Source organism: Sinohyriopsis cumingii, unplaced genomic scaffold (assembly GCF_028554795.1).
Source record: "Sinohyriopsis cumingii isolate HCF-2022 unplaced genomic scaffold, ASM2855479v2 utg001565l, whole genome shotgun sequence".
NCBI classification, from domain to species: domain Eukaryota; kingdom Metazoa; phylum Mollusca; class Bivalvia; order Unionida; family Unionidae; genus Sinohyriopsis; species Sinohyriopsis cumingii.
The window spans coordinates 43,830-54,258 of NW_028316020.1; the positions used below are offsets into that span (position 1 = coordinate 43,830).

General features: G+C 43.3%; 1 protein-coding gene across 1 annotated transcript; it reads left to right on the forward strand.

The window, feature by feature from the left end:
* Window positions 1–300: 300 nt before the first annotated feature.
* On the forward strand, window positions 301–8,614 carry LOC149771929 (uncharacterized). Its single transcript, XM_089948078.1, has 4 exons — window positions 301–757; window positions 1,560–3,889; window positions 4,067–7,430; window positions 8,233–8,614. The coding sequence occupies exons 2-3, from the start codon at window positions 2,458–2,460 to the stop codon at window positions 6,826–6,828; spliced, it is 4,194 nt and encodes a 1,397-aa protein (XP_089804204.1). The 5' UTR covers window positions 301–757; window positions 1,560–2,457; the 3' UTR covers window positions 6,829–7,430; window positions 8,233–8,614.
* Window positions 8,615–10,429: the final 1,815 nt, after the last annotated feature.

The following is a 10,429-nucleotide window of genomic DNA, read 5'->3' on the forward strand; positions in this document are numbered from 1 at the left end:
CAAAGGTTTTCTTATGCTTATGTCACTATGAGGGTGTTCAAAGGTTTTCTTATGCTTGTGTCACTATGAGCGTGTTCAAAGGTTTTCTTATGCTTGTGTCACTATGAGCGTGTTCAAAGGTTTTCTTAGTAGTATATGCTTGTGTCACTATGAGCGTGTTCAAAAGTTTTCTTATGCTTTTGTCACTATGAGCGAGTTCAAAGGTTTTCTTATGCTTGTGTCACTATGAGCGTGTTCAAAGATTTTCTTATGCTTGTGTCACTTGATTTCAATGAATAATTCATAATAGCTCTTCTGTGATGTTTTACCCCAACCCCTTGTATTATACATGTATTTATAAGTCTGTAAGTGGAGCCAGGTAAGCTTTGTTTTTCCAAGTGCCTAAGTTGGCTAATCCTCTTACGTAACCCAGTCTTTGTTTGAGCTCTTGAGTGGAAATCTGGCGGGAATCTTTGTACATGGGAACACGTGACGTAGACAACTTCAAAGAGCCGGAAGCCGACAATGGTAGGCTGGACCGTACATGGGGACACACAGACTGACATTTTTATGATTGACAGTTCGATCAAATGACCAGAGTCCGTCGCCATCCAATCGGGATGCGTTGTAGGTGGGACTTGATTCGAGAAATTGACATAAGACTTGTACAAGCCTGAAATTCGTCAGTTGGTGTTTAAGAGTCGCAGTGACACACACTCCGTTAGCCATTCGTAAAAATTGGCGGAATTTAGGAAATTCATGAAATAGCTTCGATCAGGTAAGTTTGATGTTACGTTGATTCTGCTTGATACGACTGCTGTTAATTGAAGAGAATTTGTCGTATGTATACATTTTACTTGTATTGAAGTATGAATAGTTAATTATGACCTTAATATTTTGCATTTTTTTCATGACTTTAGCTAGTACTTTTGTTTACGATTGATTACGATGTTGATTCGTTGCATCATTATTCATAATGTTACTATGTACACCTTATTTTGTGAGGCGAAAATGTTCTCTTCTTTCGCTAGTAATATGTGTGCATATTATTTCGTGGATTATTACGTTTACGCCCTTTTGAAAGGACGATTTGTATTTGTGAAGAATTGTATTGCTCGCTAGCCGCTATAAGAATTAATATTGTAATTCTTTGCGTAGTTATATTTTGGTAGACAAGAAATTTGTTTACGTAATGATAGATTTTGCCATTGAGTAACGGATTGCCGTTTATCACCATTTGAATGTGAATATTGTGGATTTGGTACGCTTGTGTAGGAAATATATATAAATATATATAAATATATAGATAGTCATATTACTAATCGTAGTAATATTTTAGTACAATCGTATTTAAAATATTTTGTATGTGTATACTGATAGGGCTCAGTATGTAGATATTTGAATCCTTTGTGTGATTGTGTTATGGCGCCATTTTTGTAAGCGGCGGAAGTGTATGGGAATTTCGATGTGTGCGCATGCGCGACCCAAATGTCCCGCCTTAAACTGATGGTTCAGTTCAGTGACGTAGTGTGAGGGAAGATTTTTATAACCCTATGCTAATGCATTATACCTTTCAACAGGAAGCTTTCGGGGGACGAAAGAATTTCAGAGAATTTCGGGGGACGAGAGAAGTTCAGAGAATTTCGGGTGACGGTGAGAGATACCGAGTGAATTTCGGGTGACCTCAAGGAATATCGTCAAGGGTTCCGGATACTAGAAGAGGAACCGGAAGTCAAGATAACGGCAAGGAACAAGGATTATAGAAGAGGAAGCGGAAGTGGAGATCACGAAAGGAGAGAAAGACAAGGGAACGAAGAGATTTAGATGAGTAGCACTCAAGAAGGGAAAAATCTCCTCACACTGTGAACTCAAATGATGATCAAAGGGATCATTGGGTGAAAGAGAGACATTGATTACTTTAAATTCTTTTAAATTTCATTTATTAAATTGTTATTGTTTAAATTTCATCTTTGTATTTCTTTTAATTTAACTGTCGGCATAGCTGACTGGGGGCTCGTAGCCATAAATATATTTAGTCAATAAATAATATAGTGTCCAGAATTAACCTTCTGAATAAGGACCAGGGGAACTTCTCATAATTCGTTAAAGTCTATAAGAAGAACCCCACCCCTAGACAACCAGGACACCCCCACAGTGGGCGCTTCGTCCGGGATATGAATTAGACATATATATTATTTTGGGACTTAAAGTTATTGGTAGAAGTATTAGTGAACAGTGTGAGATATTTTCCATTCTTTGTATTTGAAATTTTGTGATTTTCTCATCTCGTATTTTTATTGTCATATGTGCAGGCTTTGTAGATCTTCCATTCATAGCAGTACGTGTGAAGCAGATATCGAACAAATATCTTACCTGAACGAAACTAGTTGTTGTCGACAGGTAAGTATTTAAACTGGTATTACAAATATCTGTATATTGTTTGAATTTTGAGACAAGGTATCACTTTACATTAGTATAATGGCTACCGAACGACAAATGATAAAGGAATACCGCGCCATGGGGTCGGAAGATCTTGGATACGAGGGAGATCGCCTGGCAACCTTTATAGAAGAAAGGATCAAGGAATGGAAGGCCGAAAAAGCAGCGGAAAGAGAAGCCCAGAGAGAACTAGCCAAGATAGCAGCGGACCAAGAGTTAGCCAAGATAGCAGCGGACCAAGAGTTAGCCAAGATAGCAGCGGACCAAGAGTTAGCCAAGATAGCAGCGGACCGAGACGCCCAGAAAGAGCTGGAGCTAGCCAGACTCGCTCACACTCTGGAGATGGAAAAGGTCAGAGTTGAAGCTAGGACCAACGGACGGGACGACGCCAGTACAAGCTCTGGAACAACCGGCCGACCTTCCATCGACCACCGGATAGTCCAGATCAACATGTCACGCTTCAATGATAGGGAGGAGGCTATTGACGATTTTCTCGTCCAGTTTGAGAAACTCGCACGCGCTCATCAGGTCCCTGAACAGCACTGGGCCATTAATGTCTCAGCCTTTTTGCAAGGTGCAGCTCGGGAAGTCTACCACGGCTTAACTGCAGAAGAGGCTGATGACTACACTGCCCTCAAGAAGGCGCTTCTCTGCCATTATCGGCTGACCGCCGAGACTTACCGGAAACTTTTCCGGGACTCGGTGAAAAAGGTAACAGAGACCCACTCTCAATTCCACAACCGTGTTCGAGGTTTATTTGAGAAGTGGATGAAAATGGCCGAAGTCGAACGCACGTACGAAGGGCTACGCGAGGTAATACTCAAGGAACATGTCCTGGGTACTTACCGTCGCGAGTTGACAGTTTTCTTAGCAGAAAGAGAACACCGGACGCTCGAAGAGATCGCTAACATGGCGGAGCGATACGAGCAGGCGCACTCGAAGAGTGGAGGTTCCGGGGTTGCTGACCGACCCCGACCCTCTGAGTCGCGTCGTATGGGGGAGGTTGAGCCGGCTGTCCGTAACCGTCAGGGCGACGGGAAGGTCGGAGGGGCACCTACAGGTAGGGCTGCCACCTATCGACCTGGACAGGCCTCACCCACGAAACCAGGACTTGCAAGTCGGCGAGGGCCGCCGACATGTTTTAATTGCAAGCGCCTGGGGCATTTTGCCAGGGACTGTCCCAAGGGCAGGCAGACCCAGGTGAATGTCGTAGCTAAGAAGGAAGGTGTGCCGGAAGCGAGTCGCAACCCAGCCAACCTTGCGGCCGCAACTGTCAATGGTGAAGGCGCCACCATCTTGTATGACACTGGGTGCAGCGTCCCCGCGCTTGTCGACAAGAAATATGTCAAGCCGGAGGACTATACAGGGGAGGTAATAGAAGTTCAGTACGCGAACTGCGCGCGTGACTCATTACCAGTAGCTGTCATTGACCTCGATTCACCATACGTGAAGGGGAAAATTGAAGCTGCTTGCTTGGAGGGGCTATCACATGACGTCATATTGGGTTGCCGTTATGTGTTACCCCAGCCGAACCCCGAAACCTGCACACCTATGCCAGTGAGTGCTGTTGAAACCAGGGCCATGAGTCGACAGCCGAAACAAAAGCCAATCCAAGTTACATCGACACCGGTTAGTAATGTTATTCCAGCGGAGTTAAGGAAGCTGCAACAGGAGGACGCAACTCTGGCGCAGTTGCACAAACACGCAGAAGCGGGAACAGAAAGGGAAACTCCGAACGGCGCGGTGAAGTTTGTCTACAAGAAGGGAATCTTGTATCGCCACGCCAGGAAACACAACGAACACTTCAAGCAAGTCGTCGTGCCAAAGGAAAAGCGTTGCGAAGTACTGAAACTTGCACACGAGAGTCTCATGGGTGGACACATGGGAATTGCTAAGACGCGTGACCGTCTTGTAAAAGAGTTTTACTGGCCAGGGGTCCAGGGAGACGTAAAACGGTTCTGTCTCTCCTGTGACAAATGCCAGAGAATGGCACCGAAAACGGATCAGCGACCCATCCCTTTGGGGAGTACGCCCCTTATCGATGAACCATTTAGACGTGTTGCCATGGATTTAATCGGACCGATAAAACCCGCGTCTGCGCACGGAAATCGATATATTTTAACGGTTGTCGATTATGCTACACGCTATCCGGAGGCCGTTGCGTTGCGTAACATTGACACGGAAACCGTCGCGGAAGCTCTGTTTGCGATCTGGTCAAGAGTCGGAGTGCCCGACGAGATCTTGACCGATCAAGGGACACAATTTATGAGTCGTGTGATGGCGGAGGTGAATCGCCTCATGTCGATTAAACACCTCACGACTACACCGTATCACCCCCAATGTAACGGATTGGTCGAACGGTTTAATGGGACCTTGAAAAACACGCTCAAGAAATTGTGCGAAGGCCGCCCCAAGGATTGGGACCGGTATATTCCGGCCATGCTTTTTGCATACCGGGAAGTACCGCAAGCGAGTTTGGGGTTCTCTCCCTTTGAACTCTTGTACGGGAGAACCGTACGCGGCCCAATCGCCGTACTGAGACAGCTGTGGACAGACGACCACGCTGTAGAGGAAGTACGCACTACCTACCAATACGTCGCGGACTTGCGCAACAAACTGGAAGAGGTTTGTTCTCTCGCGCAAGAAAACCTCAAACGAGCTAAGGCGCAACAGGCGAAAAATTACAATAAGCGCGCAAAACCACGTCAGTTTGAAGTAGGGGACAAAGTGTTGTTGTTGTTGCCCCAGGAACACAACAAGTTGCAAGTTTCCTGGAGGGGTCCATACGTCGTCACCAAGAAGGTCGGAGGTCAAACCTACCGGATACAGCTACCGACGAAAGAGAAATTGTACCATGCCAATTTGCTCAAGAGGTACCGGGAAAGGGAGACCGCCAGCGATTTTGTTGTCGCAGCGATAGTCACCGAGGATATCGAAGGCGATACGGAAGGTGCTAACACTGTCCCGAGCTGTCCATTAACGAGGGCCGAGACTCCGTCGGACGTGGAGTGTGACCCCATGTTAACTGAAGGGCAGCGGAACGAGATAGAGACCTTGCTGGCCGGATATTCCGACGTGCTAACAGAAAAACCCGGGAGGACGACGCTTGTCGAGTTCGGGTTAAAGATGGTGGACGACCGACCAGTTCAGCGTAAACCCTACCCCTTGCCCCACGCGAAACGACAAGTTGTAAGGGAAGAAATCGAGCAGATGATTGCTCTGGGAGTAATCGAACCTGCCGACTCTCCGTACAGCTCACCAGTAGTCTTAGTGCAGAAGAAGGACGGCACCCATCGGTTCTGCGTCGACTACCGGAAGCTGAATCAGGTGACAGAATTTCAAGTTGAAATGCTACCTGACCCCGAACATATCTTCGCTTCGGTCTCGAAAGCGAAATATTTTTCCAAACTGGATTTGTCCAAGGGGTATTGGCAAATTCCGGTAAGGAAAGAAGACCGACCGAAGCTTGCTTTTGCTACTCCCGACGGGACATACCAATGGTTGGTGATGCCGTTCGGGGTACAAAACGCGCCCAGCGTCTTTACCAGAATGATGCGGAAGTTGTTGGAGCCCTTGCGCGATAGGGGTGTCCACAACTTCATGGATGACCTCTTGTTAGCTACAGAGACATGGGGTGAACACCTCGCTCTGTTAGCTGACGTTTTGGAGCGGCTACGTCAGGAGGGCTTGACAGCCCGCCCTTCCAAATGTCACCTTGGTTTCAGGACATTAGACTATTTAGGACATACCCTGAGCCAAGGCACGCTGTCTCCAGAGAAGTCGAAGGTGGAGCAGTTGAGAAACGCCGCGCGCCCCACCACGAAAACGGAAGTGAGGTCATTCCTGGGACTGGCCGGATATTACCGGAGGTATGTCGCTAATTTCAGCGCGATTGCGGGCCCGTTGTCTGACCTAACCAAGAAACGGACCCCGAGTAAGTTCGTTTGGACAGATGCGTGTGAGCACGCATTCCAAACGCTAAAGGATAGACTTACATCCGACGCAGTTGTTCGTCTACCGGACTTGGATAAAGAATTCGTTCTGCGCACCGATGCATGCGACACGGGACTAGGAGCAGTACTGCTCCAGGAGCATGACAAGACGCTTTTTCCTGTCGCATACGGCAGCCGGAAGTTGTCTGCTGCCGAGAAAAATTACTCAGTATCGGAGAGGGAATGTCTCGGAATCGTGTTCGGCATATCACGGTTCGAGCGATACCTATATGGACGTAAGTTCATATTGGAGACCGACCACCAACCACTCGCCTATCTGACGCAGGCAAAGTTGTCCAATGGTCGATTGATGCGATGGTCGCTGTTTTTACAGCAGTACCAGATGCAGATCAGATACGTGAAAGGATCTGAAAACGTAGGCGCAGATTTCATGAGTAGAAGCGCCGAAATGATATAGATCATTTGTTATATTTTCGTGTTCATACTCAGTTTAGCATTTAGTTCATTTTGCTGATTTTGTTCTTTATATCGTGTAACACTTTTGCTTTTTTAGTTTGAGTGAATAAAATCCTGATTTTATTCTCAAGCGTGGGGGGATGTGATGTTTTACCCCAACCCCTTGTATTATACATGTATTTATAAGTCTGTAAGTGGAGCCAGGTAAGCTTTGTTTTTCCAAGTGCCTAAGTTGGCTAATCCTCTTACGTAACCCAGTCTTTGTTTGAGCTCTTGAGTGGAAATCTGGCGGGAATCTTTGTACATGGGAACACGTGACGTAGACAACTTCAAAGAGCCGGAAGCCGACAATGGTAGGCTGGACCGTACATGGGGACACACAGACTGACATTTTTATGATTGACAGTTCGATCAAATGACCAGAGTCCGTCGCCATCCAATCGGGATGCGTTGTAGGTGGGACTTGATTCGAGAAATTGACATAAGACTTGTACAAGCCTGAAATTCGTCAGTTGGTGTTTAAGAGTCGCAGTGACACACACTCCGTTAGCCATTCGTAAAAATTGGCGGAATTTAGGAAATTCATGAAATAGCTTCGATCAGGTAAGTTTGATGTTACGTTGATTCTGCTTGATACGACTGCTGTTAATTGAAGAGAATTTGTCGTATGTATACATTTTACTTGTATTGAAGTATGAATAGTTAATTATGACCTTAATATTTTGCATTTTTTTCATGACTTTAGCTAGTACTTTTGTTTACGATTGATTACGATGTTGATTCGTTGCATCATTATTCATAATGTTACTATGTACACCTTATTTTGTGAGGCGAAAATGTTCTCTTCTTTCGCTAGTAATATGTGTGCATATTATTTCGTGGATTATTACGTTTACGCCCTTTTGAAAGGACGATTTGTATTTGTGAAGAATTGTATTGCTCGCTAGCCGCTATAAGAATTAATATTGTAATTCTTTGCGTAGTTATATTTTGGTAGACAAGAAATTTGTTTACGTAATGATAGATTTTGCCATTGAGTAACGGATTGCCGTTTATCACCATTTGAATGTGAATATTGTGGATTTGGTACGCTTGTGTAGGAAATATATATAAATATATATAAATATATAGATAGTCATATTACTAATCGTAGTAATATTTTAGTACAATCGTATTTAAAATATTTTGTATGTGTATACTGATAGGGCTCAGTATGTAGATATTTGAATCCTTTGTGTGATTGTGTTATGGCGCCATTTTTGTAAGCGGCGGAAGTGTATGGGAATTTCGATGTGTGCGCATGCGCGACCCAAATGTCCCGCCTTAAACTGATGGTTCAGTTCAGTGACGTAGTGTGAGGGAAGATTTTTATAACCCTATGCTAATGCATTATACCTTTCAACAGGAAGCTTTCGGGGGACGAAAGAATTTCAGAGAATTTCGGGGGACGAGAGAAGTTCAGAGAATTTCGGGTGACGGTGAGAGATACCGAGTGAATTTCGGGTGACCTCAAGGAATATCGTCAAGGGTTCCGGATACTAGAAGAGGAACCGGAAGTCAAGATAACGGCAAGGAACAAGGATTATAGAAGAGGAAGCGGAAGTGGAGATCACGAAAGGAGAGAAAGACAAGGGAACGAAGAGATTTAGATGAGTAGCACTCAAGAAGGGAAAAATCTCCTCACACTGTGAACTCAAATGATGATCAAAGGGATCATTGGGTGAAAGAGAGACATTGATTACTTTAAATTCTTTTAAATTTCATTTATTAAATTGTTATTGTTTAAATTTCATCTTTGTATTTCTTTTAATTTAACTGTCGGCATAGCTGACTGGGGGCTCGTAGCCATAAATATATTTAGTCAATAAATAATATAGTGTCCAGAATTAACCTTCTGAATAAGGACCAGGGGAACTTCTCATAATTCGTTAAAGTCTATAAGAAGAACCCCACCCCTAGACAACCAGGACACCCCCACATCTTCCATGGGTATGTGGATGGAATGATGGATGAAATAAAGAAAGGACAAATAAAAGTTTAGCTTGTATCAAGGTAGAACATAAAACAGCGTCGTCTTCGAGAAAAAATAAAAGTTATTTTTAAGATGATTAATTTTCTTTATGACAAAGAATTATATTTCATACATTAAAAACAAGTAATATAACGAATTCGAACTTTTTTTAATTAAGAATATAATTTTCTTATATTCTTATAGGTTGTTGCATCAGTGGATTTTTTGTTGTTGGCGGCGGGGGGGGGGGGGCGACAATTTAACAGATTGTTTAAAATGTGTACATCAGCGGTAATGTTATTGTTTGGAGTTGATGGCAACAAGCTTAATTGTTTTCAAGAAAGTTTTTGAAAAAAGAGGCTGAGTTTTTTCTGCATGATATTTCCAGCTGAAATATGTCTACTTTTTTTAATGTGAGACTTTCTACATACTTTTAGATTTATGTTACCAATACAAAGGATTATAATCACGTACTAAAGATGTATATATACGTTGATTGAAGTAATTAGCAGGTATCCACCTAATCGTTTCTTTACAGGGTTCACTCATCCAGTACAAACGGGTCGAGAGGAGATAGGGTTGAGGGAAAAAAAACGTTAAGTTTTTAAACCGTCTGTAGTATATATTGTACATGTCGAGTGTATTTATGGAATAACAAAGAAAAGAGTTTATATTTGACTCTTGTCATGCTTGTACATTAGACGTCGAAATGTTTCGTTAATTATCATACTCGTAAATCAGACATTGAAATTACTAGTTAATTATCATGCTCGTAAATTATACATTAAAATTAAACTGTAAGAGTGAAAGAGTGCTGTGTTTGAAGATGGATAGGTAATGTACTTAACACATGAATATATTAAACTGCTTTTGGAAACATTTTTAATCACAGCTATAATCAATGATTTTGCTGACTCTGTTATTTTCAGTATACGTATTTCCGTTGAGTTGACCCGTTTTTGGCAGATAGGACGAGATAGGGATCTTCCTGTCCCTTTCTTCACACGTCGGTTCGAATTTGTTGACTAAAGGCATGGATTGATCTACCTTGCATATCAAAAATCAGCAATTACTCCCCCATCATGGGATGTATTTGAAACATATTAAGGACATTAAACCCCTCTCTGATTTCAGTAGATATGCGGTGCCTGATAAACACACGTTTTCGTGAATGCGATCCGAATTCATCAGGGCTATTAATTGGAATATTAGTCCCCAGGGGTATAAATGAACGAAATTTGATTACCATCAATAAATGTTTTATTTAGCATTCTCCACCCCAACGCATGCGGGATGGTTTTCAAACAGAGACATTTTGTGCGCGAGGAGCCAATAAGCCTTCCCTTTCGTGCCCTTTGACATGACCCGAAACGCCACGTGCGCCATTACGATTATGAATGAAGCCAGACCCAGCGCCAAGCTTTTGTGACCAACAAACCACAAACCAAGATATTATTTTCTTATTTTGGAGATCTGATGTGATTATATTTTGCGCTTTACTCTTCCCATGGTCATATATTTTATAATTAAAAGCAAAACTACACCTTTTAACCCAGGGCTCACCCTGGTATCCAAGTTTTCAATTGTACCT

Bases quoted from the DNA above. Each gene is read 5' to 3' on its own strand.
- LOC149771929 (XM_089948078.1), top strand. From the start codon at position 2,458: ATGGCTACCGAACGACAAATGATAAAGGAATACCGCGCCATGGGGTCG. The intron at 3,890-4,066 runs GCTTGGAGGGGC...ATGTTATTCCAG, and splicing joins GGGGAAAATTGAAGCTGCTT to CGGAGTTAAGGAAGCTGCAA.